Below are 23,294 nucleotides of genomic sequence, written 5' to 3' on the forward strand. Positions count from 1 at the left end.
AAATTACAGGAAGGATATAAATAAGGTTGAAAGAGTGCAGAGAAGGTTTACAAGGATGTTTCCGGGACTTGAGAAACTCAGTTACAGAGAAAGGTTGAATAGGTTAGGACTTTATTCCCTGGAGCGTAGAAGAATGAGGGGAGATTTGATAGAGGTATATAAAATTATGATGGGTACAGATAGAGTGAATGCAAGCAAGCTTTTTCCACTGAGGCAAGGGGAGAAAAAAACCAGAGGACATGGGTTAAGGGTGAGGGGGGAAAAGTTTAAAGGGAACATTAGGGGGGGGCTTCTTCACACAGAGAGTGGTGGGAGTATGGAATGAGCTGCCAGACGAGGTGGTAAATGCGGGTTCTTTTTTAACACTTAAGAATAATTGGACAGATACATGGATGGGAGGTGTATGGAGGGATATGGTCCGTGTGCAGGTCAGTGGGACTAGGCAGAAAATAGTTCGGCACAGCCTAGAAGGGCCAAAGGGCCTGTTTCTGTGCTGTAGTTTCTATGGTTTTCTGTGGTTTTTTTCTATCATCCAGCCCTGATACTTTCTTTGGGCTTACCCTCCAGAAGACTGATCTTGCATGCACGATTGTAGATTCAGGTGTACTGGACACTGTCAGAGAGTGTGGTGACATACATTCCCTTCTGTTCTAAATGTGTTAGGCTCATTGGGAGGAGATGTACTGTTGTCAGCAATGCTGCCTGACTTAATTTTGTAATCTGTTAGAATATGTAAACCTTGCCACAGCTGATGGCTGGATCTAGACTTAATTTTGGACTGATACTATCTCTTAGAATGTTTGATAGCTTTACGGAAGTCATATCCTGACCTTTTATAAAAGTCAGGCTCACCTGATTTGAATACTGCAGACCTAGACTTAAGAGGGTGAACCTCCCAGTTCATCCAGGTTTTTTAGTTTGTAAACACCCAGATTATACAAAAGGAATGCTTGGACTGGAACATTTAATTCATTAAAGATTTTGAAATTATATATTCTGTCCTCTTTATATGATTTGGATTTCACATGTAAATAGTAAACTGTATGACACTTTTGGAAACGTATAAAAATCTTAAACGCAATGTTAATACAATCATACCACCAGTCAGGAGGATTTACAAGGGGTGATTGAGAAGTTCGTGGCCTAAGGTAGAAGGAGTCAATTTTGGAAGACTTAGCACATTTATTTTTCCTACATTTACATACTTAGTCCAGCGGTCGTGGTGCATATGCATCCCTTCTTTGTAGAAGTCGGCATCTTGGACCTCCAGAGAGTGGTCCACAGCAGGGGTGATTGATAAGTTCGTGGCCTGGGGTAGAAGGATATGAGTTATTAACTTCAAACTTTCTGCATAATCACCCAGAGTTGAACTGCACATGCATGTGACGAGAGCTGTATAACTCATCTCCTTCTACCTTAGGCCACAAACTTATCAATCACCCCTGCTGTGGACCACCTCTGGAGGTCCAAGACGCCGACTTCTACAAAGAAGGGATCCGTATGCTCCATGACCGCTGGACTAAGCGTGTAAATGTAGGAAAAATAAATGTGCTAGGTTTTCTAAAATTGACTCCTTCTACCTTAGGCCACGAAGTTATCAATCACCCTTCGTATTGCACCATAACATGGTTACATTGGTTATTTGCCGTATAAATGCCAACAGCAAAAATTACTGTGGGTTTAGAATAAATAAATGAACTATAAGATCAAAATTTCTATAGTTTTGTACGGATCATTTGTGTATATTTACTTGTATTCAACTATAACTATTTCAATAGCATTGGAATTATCTAAAATATTTCCATGCAGCTTTACTCATCTGTTTATGTTATGTTATATTGCATAATTGAAAGCACTAGGACCAATTGGAGAGGGAGATTTAAAAAATCTTTTTGGCTTGCTGCAAAAAACCCATTAAACAAACTGAACATGGGTCTGTTTTGATTCTTTCAGGGTGATGCTGTCAAGGAAGTAATGCTGCGGTTTTTGGGAGAAGAGGCTGCAATGAAGAGACAAGCTTTGACTGCAAATGCTGTAGAACAGTCCTTTGTGGGACTCAAGCAATTAATAGTAAGTAAAGGATTTTCTGTGCATAGTCTTAACAAACAAATATAAGGGCATTCCCATGGATGGCACTTCTGCTGGAAATGCTGTGCAAAAGAGAAGGAATCCCAAAGGGGAAAGATCTGTAAACTAATCTACAGGTTAATCTACCAGCCACTAGCTATTTCCCAAGTGAAAATTGTAGTGCAGCCTTCTGCTCAGCAGAGCAGTTCCACGTTGCCTCGTCAGATTGGGCAGAGGGAGCTCCAATGGATCTTCCAGCTCTCGTTGGACCCATTTCAAATTAATGGGAGAAATTGGTTGCAGGAGAAATATAAATAAATGTTTTCATTTCAAAGCTCAAAGATCAAATTTATAATCACAAGATCACAAGACAAAGGAGCAGAAGTAGGCCATTCGGCCCTTCAAGTCTGCTCTGCCACTCCACCATGAGCTAAACTATTCTCCCATCTCGTTCCAACTCCTGGCTTTTTCCCCCGTATCCCTTGATACCCTGACTAAATAGATACCTATCAATCTCCTCCTTAAACACCCTTAATGATCAGGCCTCCACAGCTGTATGTGGCAATGAATTCCATAAACCCACGACCCTCTGGCTAAAAAAATTTCTCCTCATCTCTGTTTTAAGACTGTGGCCTCTTGTCCTGGACTCTCCCAGCCTTTCCACGTCTACCCTGTCCAACCATTTCAACATTCGAAATGTTTCTATGAGATCCCCTCTCATTCTTCTATACTCTAATGAATACAATCCGAGAGCCAACAAATGCTCTTCATATGTTAGCCCCTGCATTCCAGGAATCCTCCTCGTAAATCTTCTCTGAATTCTCTCCAACATCAGTACATCTTTTCTAAGATAGGGGGCCCAAAACTGCACACAGTATTCCAAAAGAGGCCTCACCAGTGCCCCATAGAGCCTCATCAACACCTCCTTCCTCTTATACATTATTGCTCTTGAAATGAATGCCAACACAGCATTCGCTTTCCTTACTGCCAATCCAACCACAGGTGTTTAAGGAGGAGAAGGTTAACCTTTAGGGTATCCTGTACGAGGACCCCCAGGTCCCTTGGCACTTCTGATTTTTGAATTTTCTCCCCACCTAAATAATAATCTGCCCAATTATTTCTTCTTCCAAAATGTACAACCGTACATTTCTCAACATTGTATCACATCTGCCATTTCTTTGCCACTCTCCTAAACTGACCAAGTCTCTCTGCAACCTTTCCGCTTCTTCAACACTTCCTGCTCCTCCATCTATCTTGGTGTCATCCGCAAACTTAGCCACAAAACTATTTAATCCATAATCTAAATCACCAATATACATTGTAAAAAGGAGCGGCCCCAACACCGACCCCTGCGGATCACCACTAGTAACCGGCAACCAACCAGAATAGGATCCCTTTATTCCCACCCTTTGCTTTCTGCCTATCAGCTAATGCTCCACCCATTCCAATATCTTTCCTGTAATTCCACGGGCTCTCATCTTATTAAGCAGCCTCTTATGCAGCACCTTATTGAAGGCCTTTGGAAAATCCAAATACACAACATCCACAGCCTCTCCCTTGTCAATCTTATTTGAGATTACCTCAAAAAATCCCAATAGGTTGGTGAGGCAGGATCTTCCCTTCATGAAACCATGCTGGCTTGGGCCTATCTTGGCATACACCTAGAGGTATTTCATAACCTCGTCCTTGAGGATCGACTCCAATAACTTTCCAACTACGGATGTCAGGTTAATAGGTCTGTAATTTTCTTTTTGCTGCCTCCCTCCTTTCTTAAACAGTGGAACTACATTTGCGACCTTCCAGTCCTCCGGAACCATGCCAGAGTCTATTGATTCCTGAAAGATCATTTCCAATGCCTCCACAATCTCCAAAGCCACCTCCCTCAGAACCCATGGGTGCACCTCATCCGGTCCGGAAGACCTATCTGTTCTTAGTCCATTTAGCTTCCCAAGCACTTTCTCTCCAGTAATCTTGACTGTACCTAATTCTATTCCCTGAGACCTCTGGCTATCAGGTATGTTGCTAATATCTTCCACTGTGAAGACCGATACAAAATACTCATTCAGTTCCTCTGCCATCTCTTTGTTACCCATTGTAATTTCTCCAGCATCATTTTCAATTGGTCCTATATCTACCCGTGTCACTCTTTTACTCTTCATATATTTTTTAAAACTCTTAGTATCCTTTTTTAATGTTAATTGCCAACTTCCTTTCATAATTCATCTTTTCTTTCCTAATGACTTCCTTAGTTTCCTTCTGTAAGTTTTTAAAAGTCATCCAGTCCTCAGTTTTGCCACTAATTTTTGCTTCCTTATACGCTGTCTCTTTTGCTTTTATTTTAGACTTAACCTCTCTCATTAGCCTCATTTGTGCCTTTTTTCTTGGAATATATTTTTCCTGCACTTTCCTTATTTCTTGTAGGAATTTCATCCAATTCTGCTCTACCGTCCCTCCGTCTAGCTTACTTTCCCAATCGACTTCGGCCAGTTCCTCTCTCATACCACTGTAATTTCCTTTGTTCCACTGAAATATTGATACACCTGATATCAGCTTCTGCTTTTCAAATTTGAAACTGAACTCAATCATATTATGATCTCTACTTCCAAGGGGTTCCATTGCCTCCAGCTCCCTAATCGCCTCAGGTTCACTACACAGCACCCAATTCAAAACAGCCGATCCCCTGGTGGGCTTATGGACAAGCTGCTCCAAAAAGCCATCCCGTAGGCATTCTGCAAACTCCCTCTACTGAGATCCAATCCAACTAACTATTCCAATCCAATTTCATAATAAAATCCCCCATAATTATCTTGACATTTTCCTTCTGACACGCTTTTTCTATTTCCAGCTGTAACTTGTAGTCCACATCCCGGCTGCTGTTTGGAGGCCTGTACATAACTGCTATTAGTGTCTTTTTACCCTTGCCATATCTTAACTTAACCCATAAGGATTCTACCTTTTCTGTTTCCCTTCTTTCTAGTGATTTGATATCATTGCTTACCATCAAGGCCACACCACCCCCTTTACCTACCTTCCTATCTTTCCTATATACTGTGTATCCTTGGACATTCAGCTCCCAATCACATCCATCATTTAGCCATGACTCGGTGATGGCCACAATGTCATCATATCTTTTAACCTGTAGCTGTACAACAAGGTCATCCACTTTATTTCTAATGCTGCATGCATTAGATCAGTATCTGTTACCGAATTTTGCTATATTTCTGTCGCACAGCAAATTATCCTGTCTATTCACCTGCCTGTCCTCCTTGCTATCTTTGCTTCACAGTATCTATGACTTATTTTTATTTTCCTCTTCCTCGACCCTAACACCCTGGTTTCCTTTCCCTGCCAATTTAGTTTAAACCCTCCCTAACAGCTATATTAAACAATCACCCCAGGATATCAGTACCCTTTGAGTTCAGGTGTAACCTATTGTTTTTATATAAGTCATACCTCCGCCAAAATAGATCCCAATGATCCAAGAATTTGAAGCCTTGCCCCCTGCACCAGTTACTTAGCCACACATTCATCTGCTTAATTCTGCTATTCTTACCTTCATTAGCGCATGGCTCGGGCAGTAATCCTGAGATTATTACTCTGGAGGTCCAGCTTTTCAATTTTCTTCCTATCTCCCGGTAATCTTCTTCCAGGACCTCCTCTCTTTTTCTGTCTATGTCATTGGTAGCAACATGTACCAAGACTTCTGGCTGCTAGCCCTCTCTCCTCAGAATACTCTGGACCCGATCTGAGACATCCCGTACCCTGGCACCAGGGAGGCAACACACCATCTGGGTATCCTTGTCCGGCTCGTAGAATCTCTTGTCTGTTCCGCTCACTATGGAATCCCCTATAACTACTGCATTTCTCCTTGCTCTCTTGATCATGGCACTGGGCAGAGTGCCAGAGTCCCGTTCGCTGTGGTCTTCTTCTGTCAGGTCAACCTCTCCAACAGTATCTAAAACCATATATTGATTTCTGAGGGGGACTGTCACAGAGGTGCTGTCCACTATTTCTCTATAGGTATTATCAATCACTTCCTCACTTTCCCTAATTAGCTGCAGGTCATCAAGTTGCAGCTCCAAATCCCTAACACAGTCCTTAAGGAGCCGCATCTCAATGCACCTGGTGCAGATGTAATCCTTAGGGAGGCAGGGAGTCTCCCAGAGACTCCACATCTGGCACTCCAAGCACAACACTAATCCTAGATGCATACCTCTAAAGCTACTGTTATTCCTAAATAAATAAACCTGTAACTTACCCCTTTACTATGAGACTCAACGGTCACAGGAAGTCTCTTCTTGTTTCCGCCAAAGCCCTATCACTCTGCACCCTCTCACTCTGCTGCCCGCTGGATATGGCGGTGTTCTGTTTAAGCCTTCTGCGCTCTGAGGTCACACGCCTGCACAGTCGTGCCTCTTTTATCCCAAGTAGTTTTTAAAAAAATCTGAATTTTCTCCCAATAAACGGCGACTTACTCCGCTGCCTGCTTGCTGTGAATCGAAAAAGTATACTGGAAGAGGCCAACGTGAAAACCATCTCTATCATGATAAAGGAACACCAACTGCAATGGAATGTCATGTCATCCAGATGCCTAATTCACACCTTCCAAAACAGATCCTTTACTCCCAGTTGAAGGAAGGTCAGCAAGCTCTTGGTATGCAAAGAAAATGCTTCAAAGATAACATTAAAATTGGCCTGAAGAAATTAAACACCACACCTAGGAAATGAAAAGACATTGCAGTCAATAGATAAACCTAGAGGAAATCTGTTCAAGAGCAAATATATGGATCCCAGATCAGCCTCTGCTGACATAAAGATCCTAGCCAGAGGCTTCAGCAATCTCTTCCGTCGCCTCCTGGATCAGCCTGGGGAATATTCCGTCAGGCCTCGGGGACTTATCCATCCTAATGTATTTTAACAACACCCAACACCTCCTCTCCCTTAATATCAACATGCTTCTGAACATCAACCTCACTCATATTGTCCTCACTGTCATCAAGTTCCCTCTCATTGGTGAATACTGAAGAGAAGTATTCATTGAGGACCTTGCTCACTTCCACACCCTCCAGGCATATCTTCCCATCTTTATCTCTAATTGGTCCTACCTTCACTCCTATCATCCTTTTGTTCTTCACATAATTGAAGAATGCCTTGGGGTTTTCCTTTACCCTACTCGCCAAGGCCTTCTCATGCCCCCTTCTTGCTCTTCTCAGACCCTTCTTAAGCTCCTTTCTTGCTACCCTATATTCCTCAATAGACCCATCTGACCCTTGATTCCTAAACGTCATGTATGCTGCCTTCTTCCACCTAACTAGATTTTCCACCTTACTTGTCACCCATGGTTCCTTCACCCTACCATTCTTTATCTTCCTCACCAGGACAAATTTATCCCTAACATCCTGCAAGAGATCCCCAAACATCGACCACGTGTCCATAGTACATTTCCCTGCAAAAACATCATCCCAATTCACACCGGGAAGTTCTAGCCTTATAGCCTCATAATTTGCCCTTCTCCAATTAAAAATTTTCCTGTCGTCTCTGATTCTGTCCTTTTACATGATAATGCTCAAGGCCAGGGAGCGGTGGTCACTGTCCCCCAGATGCTCACCCACTGAGAGATCTGTGACCTGACCCAGTTCATTACCTAATACTAGATCTAGTATGCATTCCCCCTGGTCGGCCTGGGGGAATCCGTCCTGGACACACTTAAGAAACTCTGCCTCGTCTAAACTCTTGGAACTAATCAGCTGCCAATCAATTTTAGGGAGGTTGAAGTCACCCATGATAACAACCCTGTTATTTTTGCACCTTTCCAAAATCTGCTTCCCAATTTGCTCCTCGGTATCTCTGCTGCTACCAGGGGGCCTGTAGGATACTCCCAATAGAGTAACTACTCCCTTCTTGTTCCTGACTTCCACCCATATTGACTCAAAAGAGGATCCTGCTATATTACCCACCCTTTCTGCAGCTTTAATAGTATCTCTGACCAGTAATGCTACCCTTCCTCCCCTTTTCCCACCTCTCTATCTCTTTTAAAGCACTGAAATCTAGGAATATTGAGAATCCATTCCTGCTCTGGTGCCAGCCAAGTCTCTGTAATGGCCACTACATCATAATTCCATGTATGTATCCAAGCTCTCAGTTCATCACCTTTGTTCCTGATGCTTCTTGCATTGAAGTACACGCACTTTAGCCCTTCTACCTTACTACTTTTACACCCTTTATTCTGCTTCTCTTTCCTCAAAACCTCTCTATATGTTGGATCTGGCTTTACTCCATGCACTTCTTTCACTGCTCTATCCCTCTGGGTCCCATCCCCCTTGCAAATTAGTTTAAATCCTCCTGAACCATTCCAGCAAACCTACCTGCAAGGATATTGCTCCCCGAGTTCAGGTGCAACTCATCCAATCTGTACAGGTCCCATCTTCCCCAGAAGAGATCCCAATGATCCAAAAATCTAAAACCCTGCCCCCCGCACCAACTCCTCAGCCACGCGTTCAACTGCCATCTCCTCCAATTCTTACCATCACTGTCACGTAGCACTGGCAGCAATCCTGAGAATGCCACCCTTGAGGTCCTGTTCTTCAGCCTTCTGCCTAGTTCCCGAACCTCACACTTCAAGACCTCATCCCTCTTCCTGCCTATGTCGTTGGTCCCAACATGTGTCACGACTTCTGGTTGCTTTCTCTCTCGTACCAGGATGTCGTGCACCCAGTCAGAGACATCCCGGACCCTGGCACCTGGGAGGCAACAAACCATGCGGGTGTCCTTCTCACGTCCACAACATCTCCTGTCTGCTCCCCTGACTATAGAGTCTCCAATGACGACAGTTCTCCTCTTCTCCGTCCTACCCTTCTGCACCACAGGGTCAGACTCAGTGCCAGAGGCCCTGCCACTGTGGCTCACACCTGGTCGGTCGTCCCCGCCAACAGTATCCAGGACGGTAAACTTATTATTCAGGGGAATGGCTACAGATGTGCTCTGCACTACCTGTCTACTCACCTTTGCTTTCCCCCCCCTGACTGTTACCTAACGATCTGTTTCCAGCAGCCTAGGTGTGACTATCTCCCTGTAGCTCTCAATGCCAAACAGCCACTTACTATCCACTTGGGCAGCTGAGATAGTGATAGCTTACCTTCCTACTGGTTCAATGTACACATTATCGTTTAATACACAAAATTATTAACAATATATAAAAATGCCTTCTTGTTATATGTATAAGGTGATGATTGGTGATTTGCCGTTGGGTTTTGTTTTTGCTGCAGATATTCTATCATTGAATCATTGAATTTAAATAGAGTTTCTAAAAAATAAAGTTGCTAATTCTAGGATGCAATTAGAATTACAAATCAATTGTAACGTAAAGAAGTGTATTTTACTTGAATTAGGATATTATGTTAAAAGGCTATTGGAAATAAGATTTCTGTATAGAGTGAGGAAAATATGGATAAATGTCAAGTGTTGTATATTTTGTAGGCAAATGAAGAAGACATTTGTAAACTAATTAGATACGTGGTTAGAAAATAATCTTCTGGCACAGAAATGCTAATAAATACAATTGCTAATAACTATATGTATTCCCACAGGTAAATAAATATATAAAAAAGAATAAAACGGGATAGGTTTTGAAAGCAAAAGGATTATATTGGGATTTTAGAGTAAAGCTGCTAAAGTCTGAATATATTTCACCTGTCCATGTTACCAATGTGTGCTTGAAAGAGCTAAGGAAGTTGCAATAAAAGATTTCCTTGTATCACACCTGGATTGGACAGACCGGTTTTAAAGAGTGGCCTAATTATAAAGGAATTTAAGAAGGTAGATATGAAGAAGTTGATTCCAATTGTAATGTGACTAAACAATAAACCCAAGAAGGTCACCCAGAGACATTAGAATGCATCAGCCTTCCAGTGCAAGTTTGTCCAGAAAGGGGAAATGAGGTAAATACATCAAAGACAAACAATTGCTGAGATATCTATATGAAGGATAGAAGGAAGTTCCTGAAACACTGAAGTTATCCAAATGACACATGGCTGATTTATTATCCCTGTCAACCCCATTCTCCTGTGAATTCCACAGATTTACCACCTGCTGGCTAAAGAAATCCCTCCTTATCTGTGTTCTGAATGGACATCGCTCTATTCTGTTGCTCTGAAGTCTTGTTCTAGACTCTCCCAATTTTGGAAACATCCTCTCCACATCAAATCTATCTAGGCCTTTCAATAGTCAATAGGTTTTGTGAGATCCTGCCTTTACTTCTAAACCCCAGTGAGTACAGGCCCAGCAGCATCAAATATTCCTCATACATTAACCCTTTCATTCCCAGAATGATTCTCGTGAGCCTCCTGGACCCTCTCAATGCCAGCACATCATTTCTTAGATATGTGACCCAAAGCTGCTCACAATACTCCAAGTGCAGTCTGACCAATGCCTTATAAATTTTCAGCATTACATCCTTGCTGTTATATTCTAGTCTTCTCGAAATGAATGCTGACATTGTATTTGCATTCATTACCACTGACTCAGCCTGCAAGTTAATCTTTAGGGAATCCAGTACAAGGACTCACAAGCCCCTTTGCATCTCCGATATTTAAGTTTTCTCGCCATTTATTCTTTCTATCAAAGTGCATGGCCATACATTTCCTGACACTCTATTCCATCTGCCATTTCATTGCCCATTCTCCCTCGGACCAAGACCTTCTGCAGACTCTGCTTCCTCAAGACTACCTGCTTCTCCACCTATCTTTGTATCATCTGCAAACTAGGCTGCAAAGCCGTCAATTTCATCATTCAAATAGTTGACATATAATGAAAGGAGTGGTCCCAATACTGACCACTACAGAACACCATTAGTCATTGGCAGCCAACCAGAAAAAGCCCCCTTTATGTCCACTCTTTGCTTCCTGCCAGTCCGTCAATCTTATATTTATGCTGGTATCTTTCCTGCAATACAGTGGGCTCTTATCGTGTTCAGCAGCTTCATGTGCAGCGCCTTGTCAAAGGCTTTCTGAAAGTCCAAGTATACAACATCCACTAACTCTACTTTGTCTATCATGTCTGTTATTTCCTTAGAGAAGTCCAACAGATTTGTCAGGCAAGATTTCCCCTTAAGGAAACCATCCTGTCTTTGGCCTCTTTATCATGCACCTCCAAGTACCCCAAAACCTTATCTTTAATAATCAACTCCAAAATTTTCCCGACCACTGAAGTCAGGCTAACTGGCCTATAAGTTCCTTGCTTCTCTCTCCTCCTTTCTTAATGAGTTGAGTGACATTTGCAATTTTCCAGTCCTCTATAACTATTCCAGAATTTAGTGAGCCTTCAAAGATCATTACTAATAGTTCAAGTTTAATTGTCATTCAACCATACATGACTACCCATGAATACGGCCTAACAATACAGCATTCCTCTGGGCCAAGGTGCAAAGAACAGTACCAATAGTCACACACAGCACAAGGCACAGCAAACACATATAAGATATCAGGAAAACACAGACACACACAGAAGTGTAGTCCAAGACCTTAAGTCCATGAATGTTGCAGAAATCTGCATTCAAACACCAGTCAACACTGGGTGGAAGCATTCACTCCAGCTTGCATGCCACAGCACACTGCCTCTGGTGTAGTGCAACAACTCAGATGCCTCTTTTCTCAGCAGCTGTAAACAGCTGACACTGTGGTTTCAGGCATGGTCCTTGCTGTAATCGAGGCCATGCAGCTCCCCCATTATCTGCCAACAAATCAATGAATTGGATTTGCAGCATTCCATTAGCAATGTTCAATATCCTCATCTTCCCTTCAGAATTCTTCATCTTTGGGAAGTATCTTTCCTGCACCTTATGAATTACTCCCAGAAATTCCAGCCCTTGTTGTTCTGCCATCATCCCTGCTATTGTCCCCTTTTCAGTCAACTTTGGCCAGCTCCGCTCATGCCTCCGTAATTGCCTTTACACTGTAATACTGATACATCTGGCTTTATCATCTCCCTCTCAGACTGCAGTGTGAATTCTATCATATTATGATCACTGCCTCCCAAGAGTTCCTTTACCTTAAGCTCCCTAATCTAATCTGATTCATTACACAACACCCAATCCAGAATTGCCTTTCCCCCAATGGGTTCAACCAGAACCTGCTCTAAAAAAGCCATCTTATAGGCATTCTACGGATTCCCTCTCTTAGTATCCAACACCAACCTGATTTTCCCAATCCATCTGCATGTTGAAATGTCCCCCACTACTATTGTAACATTGACCTTTTTTCATGCATTTTCTATCTCCCATTGTTATTTACTGTATATCCCACATCCTGGCTTCTGTTTGGAGGCCTGTGTTTCACTCCATTAGGGCTTTTTACCCTTACAGTTTCTTAATTTTACCCAGAAGGACTCTACATCTTCAGATCCTATGTCATCTCTTCCTGAGGATTTGAATTTATTTTTTACTAACAGGGCCACCCCATGCTCTCAGCCTACCTGCCTGTCCTTTTGATGCAATATGTATCATTGGATGTTAAGCTCCCAACTATGACCTTCTTTCATTCACGACTCAGTGATGCCCACAACATCATATCTGCCAGTCTCTGACTGCACTACATAATCATCTACCTTATTCCGTATACTGTGTGCATTCAATTATAATATAGTCAGTCCTGTATTCATCACCCTTTTAGATATTGTCCCCATGTTACACTTCAGCTTATCCCACTATCTGCAATTATGGCCTATCAACTTCCTGTCTTTCCTCACGGTCCCACTACACACTGCCTACCAACTGCCCCATCCTCAGTCCTCTCACTCTGGTTCCCATCCACCTGCCAAATTAGTTTAAACCTTCCCTAACAGCTGTAATAAACCTGCCCACAAGGATCTTAATCCCCTCAGGTTCAGGTGTAACCTTTCCTTTTTGTACAGATCGTACCTTCTCCAGAAGAGATCTTGAAGTTCCAGAGATCTGAAACCCTACACCACTTCCTCAGCCTCTCATTCACCTGTACTATCATGATATCCCTGACTAGCACGTGGTACTGGGAGTAATCCAGAGATCTCTTCAGCCCCTTCCCTAACTCCATCTACTCACAAGACCTCTTTCCCCCTTTCTACCTGTATCAATGTGCACCAGGACCTCGGTCTGCTCATCCTCCCTCTTTAGCATCTTCTGCAGACACTCAGACATCCTGGACTCTAGCACCTGGGAGGCAGCACTCCATCCTGATGTCTTTTTCGCAGCCACAGAATTTCCTCTCTGTCCCCTCAACTATCGAGTCTCCTATTAGTAACACTCTACCTGACTTTTCCCTTCCCTGCTGAGCCTCAGAACTAGCCACATTACCACTGGGCTGGCTGCTGCTGCAGGCCTTGATAGATCATCTGGCCCTACCCCCAGCAGTAGCCGAAGGGGGTATACTTGTTGCTGGGGGAAATGGCCACAGGGGAGCCCTGCACTGACTACTTTCTCCATTTACTTCTGGTGATCACCCATCTACTATCTGAAGTCTGCACTCTGGGTGTGACCTCCTCAGCAAAAGTCAAATCTATGATGTTCTCAGCCTCCCAGATGGACATCAGTACATCCAGCTCCAGATCCACTTCCTCGACCTTGTCAATCAGGAGCTGCAGTGGGATGCACTTTCAGCAGATGTAGTCATCAGGGAGACTATCAGGTACCCTGAAATTCCACATCTCATAGGCGGAGCATTCCACTGCCTGAACTACCATATGGCCTACACTGGTTATACCTCTAACTTCTCAAGCTTAAGTTCTAACCTGCATCTGTTCTCAGTTAATCCTGTTGAGCCAAAGCATGACCACTCTAACATTATTCACTCACACACTGGCAGCTCCGACAATGGTTGCTCCACTTGCACCCCACTTCTTTTTATTGGTCCTTGTCGAGTACTCAGAGATAGTTATGATTGCAGCCTACCAAAAAGTTCCAAAAGGCTCCAAGGTCTCTTTAAACCTCACTCTGCCTTACCAACGAATGACTTCACACAATGATTGCAGTCCACTGAAAGTCTCGACTGATCCCAGTTACTTTTTAAACCTGATGCGTCATGTCCACAAGGAGCTGCCTCCAACTTACTCTGCAAACTCCCACTGGAATGTAAATGAAAGCTTTTTTTTTTATCAACAATCGATAAGACATAGTTCTTGATAATTTCCTGAGCATCGTCTGCTTCCCCAAATTTTGCATGATTTATGAACCTATATTAATGGAACCTTGAGGAACTAATAGGTAATACAGTGCCCAAGAAAATGGTGTTGAGTTTAGATTAGTTTGTGCTTCTATTTTCTTTGTATGTTTCCTTGCTTCTCCATAAGTAAGTGTTATCGTTACTGAAACATAGTTCTGTATTTTACACCTTCTTCTTTCAAGCGGAATGTTGGACCAAATGGATTGGGATCCTGTTTTTTTTTTTTTTTGTTCTGCTTTCTTATTTACAACCTTAGATATCAGACTTTCTGATGGTTTTGAGGCACTGATATAGGCAGGTGAGTTGACTTTATCATTTGACTCAACCTATCAGAAAGCTACCAGGAACAAGAATGATGTCCTTTACAGCGACACACAAATTCTAAAGGGGGGAAAAAAAAGACAAACTTGAGAAACACAGAGCCATAACATAAGATTGAAAAATTTTGCACTCAGAAGATAGTTGTCATCCACCTATAAAAGGCAAAGCATAGCTAAGACGGCACTGGAGAATGGTGACTTTGTGTGCAGCTTTGAAGGAAATTACGAAATATTCCCTTTTCGGACTACTACATCTGAAATCTACAGTCACAGCCATGGGGACTTCAGCTAGATTTTTAAAATATGTCTCAATCTTCAAAATCAACAGACTCCGAACTGCAGATCATCCAGGCAGTGAGTGCAGTCTCCACTTAACAAAGCTTAGCCACCAGGCTGAGCTATAGGTAAAATTGAAACGTGGGGCTCTGAGGACCCCACTCCCTATCACCCCCCTGCCTAATGTAGAATCTTTGGAAAATAAAATTGAAGACATTCAGATTGCAAGGTTACAGTATCAGAGGTATATCTGGGACTCCTGTGGATTTTGCTTCACGGAGACCTGCCTCACCCTTAGTATTCTAGTGCTTTAACCTGAGGGCTTCACCTTCCAGCGCATGGACTGGACAGAAGCATCAGGTAAAGACGGAGGAAGCAATGCTTTCTTCATGATTAACTCATCATGGTGCATAGATGTGGCAGTTCTGTCGCAGTCCTGCTCCTCCTACCTGGAACATCTGACGGACAAGTACCATCCATTCTCTTTGCCAAGGGAGTTTTATGCCAACATCCTAGTTGCAATGTCCAGTCCACCATTGGCCAGTGTCAGGCTGGTACTGGAGAAACTGAGCACAATGATCAGCGGCCACAAGACATCACACCCTGATCGCTTCCTGCTCATTGCAGGGGACTTCAACCAGGCCAGTTGACAAACTACCACCAACATGACACCTGTGAAGTGAGAGGAGCCAACACACTTGTTCACTGTTAGACCATCATCAACAACACTTAGCCTTTTTTCTTCTGAAGGTAGTCTTAGCCAGTCTGACCTACTGGACATGTATTTCTGCTCTGCATTTCACAATTCTGCTATTTTTTGTATATGTTCTTTTGTCCACATTCTTCCTTTCTACCTGCTTCCATTCACTAATTGACCAAATAACCTTGTTTAGTTTATCCCAATGCTATTCTGAAAATTTATTTTTTTTAGAGACATCGCCTTCCCCACCCTTCTTTAGTCTCCTTCCCAGTTATAACAAAGACTCTTTTATCTGAAGCTTTATTTCTCTTCCTCTACCCACAAAATCTAGCCTAACTTACTGAGTATTTCCAGCATTTCTTGTGGCTGTTCCCAATAAATATCATGTTTTGGGCATCGTATTTAAAATATTGGTAAATTATAGTCACATCTTAAAGGCAGCAATTAGAAGATTGAGAATACTTCCTGCAAAATAAAATGATTTTTATCAGTGTGTCATTTTAGGATTAAGTCTTGAAATATAAGCACTTTCATAGCCTCCAGAAATGGTTTAGGCATCATGTATATTAATATCACTGTGTTCTTGAAGCAAGTTTTTATCTCAGTGTTCTTGGCTTCATTGGAATAGAGATCTCCAGCAGTACAGGTCTCCCTCTGACCGCAACTTTACCAGAAATCTAGAATTTTTAATTGATTTACTTTGAAGTTAGTTCACCTCTTGCCATTCCCATTTGCATTGTTACCCTGAATTAAATCCTATTATAGCTGTTTATTAATTTTAGTCCCTTTTTCAAAGTGACATTCATCACTGTTCTACTAAAAGTAATTGGTGGATTCACTATTTTATTTTCTTTTCCAAACAGAATACTAAGAATTGGAGAGCTGCTGTTGATCTCTGTGGAAGATTACTCACAGCACATGGTCAAGGCTATGGCAAAAGTGGTCAACCAACAAACCACACGACAGATTCTGTGCAGGTAGATAGTTGTGCAAATTAATTTTGTTTTCTGATCCTCTCGTGATGATGCCTAACTTGTGAATCAGAAAACATTGGTTTCTTTTTTTTTAAATAATATGGACCTCGCAGGAAAATTATGTGATAATTACTATAACAATCAAATTATTTTAAAAGTATTTGTTTTAAATAGCATTTGGGGTAAAAGTGCAATTGATATATATTTCAAATACAGCATGTGATTCAAATTTGTATTTTGAAGCTCATTTTGTTCATGACCAGCATCACTTGAGTCTAACTTTGTTATGTTGTGATCTACATAAAACTCTCCATCAGTATTGTTATAACGATGTAAATGTAAAGGTATATCAATGCACAATGTTGGAAATGGCTAAGACATATATTTAAGATTTGGATGCTAAATCACTTTTCAACACCATGAACTAAGTTACTCATTCCTAATTTTTGTAAGTACTTTATTGTAATCTGGAATAAAAAATATACTCCTCTGCATTTCAATTGTGGATCTGCTATTATTACAAGGGGTGATTGATAAGTTCGTGGCCTAAGGTAGAAGGAGTCAATTTTAGAAAACCTGGCACATTTATTTTTCAACATAGCCCCCTCCTACATTTACACACTTATTCTAGCGGTCGTGGTGCATATTGATCCCTTTGTAGAAGTCGGCGTCTTGGATCTCCAGAAGTGGTCCACAGCAGGGGTGATTGATAAGTTTGTGGCCTAAGGTAGAAGGATATGAGTTATACAGCTCTCGTTACATGCACATGCAGTTCAACTCTTTGAGTAATTATGCAGAAAGTTTGAAGTTAATAACTCATCTCCTTCTACCTTAGGCCACAAACTTATCAATCACCCCTGCTGTGGGCCACTTCTGGAGGTCCAAGACGCTGACTTCTACAAAGAAGGGATCCATATGCTCCACGACCACTGGACTAAGTGTGTAAATGTAGGAGGGGACTATGTTGAAAAATAAATGTGCTAGTTTTCTAAAATTGATTCCTTCTACCTTAGGCCACGAACTTATCAATCATCCCTCGTATTTAATTGTATGTATAACAGAGTGTTTAGATTCAAAATGTCAGTGTTTAAACAATTATAGTTTACAGGTGTAATTTAATATGGTACAGACTAAATAACAATATTGTGTTCATTCTTGCAGCTATGGTTTGTGCGACTAGCCTTGTTGATGAAGCTAAGTTTATTCCAAAATGCTGAGATGGAATTTGAGTCATTCGGGAACCTTGATCAGCCAGATTTGTACTATGAATACTATCCTCATGTATACCCTGGACGCAGAGGTTATTTTTTGTTATATTCAGTTAATATATACTGTATGAAATAATGTCATTTTAACGGAGAGAAAAGATCAGTAAATCCAGCTTTAATATTTTTTTATTTCCATTGTTTTAAGTTTTTTTTAATTCAACTTCTCTTTCATATATATTCAAAATTTAATTTTCTCAGGAGCTAGAATTTCTGTCATATCTTTTACATAGTTAAAAACAAAAAGTTTAGGAATTCTAGAAAGGGGTTGATGAAGGTTTTGTTGGAGCTATTGCCAAAGATGAAGGAAAACTAGGGTTGTTATATCAGAGAATATTAAAGGGACAATTTTGACACAATAAGCGGGGAAGTTTTCATTAACTGGAGAGTTGGTAAACATAGAAAGTAAATGTAAGTTGCTTAGCAACTTGAATTTATTGATCTGGAACAGACAGTGAAACAGGTTCGGTAAAAATTGAATGAATTATTAAAGGGAAATTTAATCTGTAAGGAAGGCAGAATAAGCCTTTGTTATCTTGAACCAATAATACAAAACATAGTTTCCTTGGCTAAAAATAAAAATATTATAGACACTGACTGGTAATCTGAAACAGATTGTAAAAATATTCAGCATTTTGGACAGCATCTATGATGAGAGGAACAGAATTAATCCCTTGAGCCAATTATGGTAGGTGATGAGTAGAAGTTAAAAATGTGATAAATTTTAAATTAAAAATGGTGGGAGGGAAAACCCAAGAGGGAGAATAGAACAAAATAGAATGTCTGAGATGGGAAGGAAGCCAGAAGTGGTTAAATGCAAATTGTGCCTCAACTCGCTATTTTCTCAAAAAGATAAGCTATTGCATTGTATTGATCCATCCATAGGAAATAGAATCGGTGTTTTATTGTTATATGAATAGAGTGCAATAGCTATACAGTGCAATGTTAGTAAATAGTAAGGTACAAGATCATAGTGAGAGGTAGATTGTGAGGTTAAGAGTCCATTGTATTGTGGTAACGAACCATTCAATGTTCTTATAACAGCAGAACAAAAACTGCAGTATCAACCTATATCTTTCTGCTCAAGTATCCAAAATGGAACTTGAACCTACAAACTTTTGATTAGGATAATACCATGGAAATTAGCTGATCTTTTTGCTGGTAGGAATATTTTTCCTCATTCTCTATTCACACTCAATATGAGTTTCAGATTATGCTTTGTTACAGAGAAGACATAATTTAAATATGTTAGAAGTCTTAATTATTTTATGTAATACCATAAGACATTGGAGCAAAATTAGGCCATTGAGTCTGCGCACCATTTGATCATGACTGATTTATTTACTCTTTCAACCCCATTCTCCTACCTTCTCCCATAACCCTTGACACCCTTACTAATCAAAAACCTGTCAACTGCCACTTTAAATGTACGCAATGACTTGGCCTCCACAGATTCACCACCCTCTGGCTAAAGAAATTCTTCCCCTTCTCCGTTCTAAAGGGACATCTTTCTCCTCTAAGACCCAGACACTCTCATTATTTGAAACATCCTCACCATGTCTACTGTCTTCAATGTTTGGTAGGTTTCCGTAAAAGCCAACCCCCTCCCCCCCCCCCCCCCCGTCCATTCTTCTAAGCTCCAGTGAGTACTGACCCAAAGCCATCAAATACTCATATTAACACTTCCACTCCCAGGATAATTCTTGTGAACCTCATCTGGATTATCTCCAATTCCAGCACATGCTTTCTTAGGTAGTACTACTACTACTACGTCGACACAGGCCTAGGGGGCCAGCGTCGGGTGTCTTAGGTAAGGGGCTAAAAATGATTTGTGTTAAGGAAGCAAGTAGTTTTTTAATTTTAAAATAATCTTGAGAATTGCTTTTGGATTTTTTTTAATTGTATTGTGTCAACAATCGACTCCCCTTGCCATATTTCACAAACCACAGGGTGCTTGTTTTTATCAGGCAACCAAGAAAATCAATGGCTGCTGAATACACTAGGCTTTGTTTACTGCATCTTTTAAGTACTATTATGTGGCCATCTTGAATTATTTAATTTGTCCATCAAAATTTGCCACATGGTGCAGCTTCGCTATGAAACGCAATAAGCTTTGGAAAAAATTATTACTGTGGAGCAAGAATACTAAGTGAGCAGAGAAGCTTAATCAGCACTCTTCAGCATCTGCTAAGAATAATGAGCTATGACTGTTTAATGGCTCTTTACGAATTCTGTCTGATCAATTTGTCCCATCACACTGCCTCCTAAGCAGAGTACCAGGTCAATTTCAAAGCTGCAAGCTTTTGAAACTGCACATTAAGTGATGTTCATTTAAAAAGGAATAAAAAAACTTACATTTCTATGATGTCATTTATGACTGAAAATATTTTGAAGTGTTTTGCTGCCAGTGAGAATGTTTGCGGTGTAATTATTGTCAAAATGGTTAAAATTTTATTCAGGTAATATTCTCAGTTCCTCCAAGTGATACACCTGCCAGTCTATGACATCTGTTGCTGTCCACGACTGGATAAAAATCCTGAAGCTCCCTGCATAACTGTATTTTCACTCTGTGGACTATAACAATGCATGAAGAGGCTTATTTTCACTTTTTATAGGGCAACAAGGAATGGACTATGAATGTTGGCCTTGGCAACAATGCAAGTATCAAGTAAACAAGTAAATATAAAAAAAGCAAAAGGCAAAATTTAATATCCATGCCGATTATCCAGTATTTTTTATTCTCCCATACTTATTACAACATTCTTGAGGTGTGGCTCAGTTGACTGCTTCAGCTCAATGATGAACCATTTGCCGGTGTACACTTTGGTGCTACAATGTGAAGTGTTCTTGATTATGAATTTTGTACTTAATGAATTCATAGTACCCTTCAATGTTTTGAACCGCACAGGTAAAAGTCTTTTTCTACTGTTACTTAAATGAAATACATTAAAGTAGGCTTCCAAAATCTTCCTTGATCCTACCAGGCAAGGTTTTCATAGAACAAACATAGGACATAGAATAGTACAGCACATTACAGGCCCTTTGGCCCACAATGTTGTACTGACCCTCAAACCCTGCCACCCATATAACCCCCACCTTAAATTCCTCCATGTACCTGTCTAGTAGTCTCTTAGACTTCACGAGTGTACCTGCCTCCACCACTGACTCAGGCAGTGCATTCCATGCACCAACCACTCTCTGAGCAAAAAACCTTCCTCTTATATTCCCCTTGAACTTCCCACCCCTTACCTTAAAGCCATGTACTCTTGTATTGAGCAGTGGTGCCCTGGGGAAGAGGCACTGGCTATCCACTCTATCTATTCCTCTTATTATCTTGTACACCTCTATCATGCCTCCTCTCATCCTCCTTCTCTCCAGAGTAAAGCCCTAGCTCCCTTAATCTCTGATCATAATGCATACTCTCTAAACCAAGAAGCATCCTGGTAAATCTCCTCTGTACCCTTTCCAATGCTTCCACATCCTTCCTATAGTGAGGCGACCAGAACTGGACACAGTACTCCAAGTGTGGCCTAACCAGAGTTTTATAGAGCTGCATCATTACATCGCAACTCTTAAACTCTATCCCTCGACTTATGAAAGCTAACACCCCATAAGCTTTCTTAACTACGGTATCTATCTGTGAGGCAACTTTCAGGGATCTGTGGACATGTACCCCGAGATCCCTCTTTTCCTCCATACTGCCAAGTATCCTGCATTTACTTTGTACTCTGCCTTGGAGTTCGTCCTTCCAAAGTGTACCACCTCACACTTCTCTGGGTTGAACTCCATCTGCCACTTCTCAGCCCACTTCTGCATCCTAGCAATGTCCCTCTGCAATCTTCAACAATCCGCTACACTATCTACAACACCACCAACCTTTGTGTTGTCTGCAAACTTGGCAACCCGCCCTTCTACCCCCACATCCAGGTCGTTAATAAAAATCACGAAAAGTAGAGGTCCCAGAACAGATCCTTGTGGGATACCACTAGTCACAATCCTCCAATCTGAATGTACTCCCTCCACCATGACCCTCTGCTTTCTGCAGGCAAGCCAATTCTGAATCCACCTGGCCAAACTTCCCCAGATCCCATGCCTTCTGACTTTCTGAATAAGCCTACCGTGTGGAACCTTGTCAAATGCCTTACCAAAATCCATATAGATCACATCCACTGCACTACCCTCATCTATATGCCTGGTCACCTCCTCAAAGAACTCTATCAGGCTTGTTAGACACGATCTGCCCTTCACAAAGCCGTGCTGACTGTCCCTGATCAGACCATGATTCTCTAAATGCCCATAGATCCTATCTCTAAGAATCTTTTCCAACAGCTTTCCCACCACAGACGTAAGGCTCACTGGTCTATAATTACCCGGACTATCCCTATCACCTTTTTTGAACAAGGGGACAACATTTGCCTCCCTCCAATCCTCCGGTACCATTCCCGTGGACAACGAGGACATAAAGATCCTAGCCAGAGGCTCAGCAATCTCTTCCCTCGCCTCATGGAGCAGCCTGGGGAATATTCCGTCAGGCCCCGGGGACTTATCTGTCCTAATGTATTTTAACAACTCCAACACCTCTTCTCCCTTAATAGCAACATGCTCCAGAACGTCAACCTCACTTATATTGTCCTCACTGTCATCAAGTTCCCTCTCATTAGTGAATACCGAAGCGACGTATTCTTTGAGGACTTTGCTCACTTCCACAGCTTCCAGGCACATCTTCCCACCTTTATCTCTAATCGGTCCTACCTTCACTCCTGTCATCCTTTTGTTCTTCACATAATTGAAGAATGTCTTGGGGATTTCCTTTACCCTACTCGCCAAGGCCTTCTCATGCCCCCTTCTTGCTCTTCTCAGCCCCTTCTTAAGTTCCTTTCTTGCTTCCCTATATTCCTCAATAGACCCATCTGATCCTTGCTTCCTAAACCTCATGTATGCTGCCTCCTTCCACCTGACTAGATTTTCCACCTCACTTGTCACCCATGGTTCCTTCACCCTACCATTCTTTATCTTCCTCACTGGGATAAATTTATCCCTAACCTCCTGCAAGAGAACTCTAAACATTGACCACATGTCCATTGTACATTTCCCTGCAAAAACATCATCCCAGTTCACACCCTGAAGTTGTAGCCTTATACCCTCATAGTTTGCCCTTCCCCAATTAAAAATTTTCCTGTCCTCTCTGATTCTATCCTTTTCCATGTTAATGCTAAAGGCCAGGGAGCGGTGGTCACTGTCCCCCAGATGCTCACCCACTGAGAGATCTGTGACCTGACCCGATCCATTACCCAGTACTAGATCTAGTCAGCCTGTCCACATACTGTGACAGGAATCCATCCTGGACACACTTAACAAACTCTGCCCCATCTAAACCCTTGGAATTAATCAGTTGCCAATCAATATTAGGGAAATTAAAGTCACCCATGATAACAACCCTGTTATTTTTGCACCTTTCCAAAATCTGCCTCCTAATCTGCTCCTCGGTATCTCTGCTGCTACCA

At 41.7% G+C, this 23,294-nt stretch overlaps 1 protein-coding gene across 7 annotated transcripts in view; it reads left to right on the top strand.

Moving 5' to 3' along the window:
• The window catches only part of trappc12 (trafficking protein particle complex subunit 12), a 162,645-nt gene that overhangs the window by 33,154 nt on the left and 106,197 nt on the right, over positions 1–23,294 (top strand). For all 7 annotated transcript variants that reach the window (XM_072251157.1, XM_072251162.1, XM_072251159.1 and 4 more), the window contains 3 exons: positions 1,954–2,070; positions 16,415–16,528; positions 17,687–17,825. In XM_072251157.1, coding sequence (XP_072107258.1) covers positions 1,954–2,070; positions 16,415–16,528; positions 17,687–17,825 — 370 coding nt within the window. The remainder of the gene's footprint in view (positions 1–1,953; positions 2,071–16,414; positions 16,529–17,686; positions 17,826–23,294) is intronic.

This window comes from Mobula birostris, chromosome 2 (assembly GCF_030028105.1).
Source record: "Mobula birostris isolate sMobBir1 chromosome 2, sMobBir1.hap1, whole genome shotgun sequence".
Taxonomy (NCBI): domain Eukaryota; kingdom Metazoa; phylum Chordata; class Chondrichthyes; order Myliobatiformes; family Myliobatidae; genus Mobula; species Mobula birostris.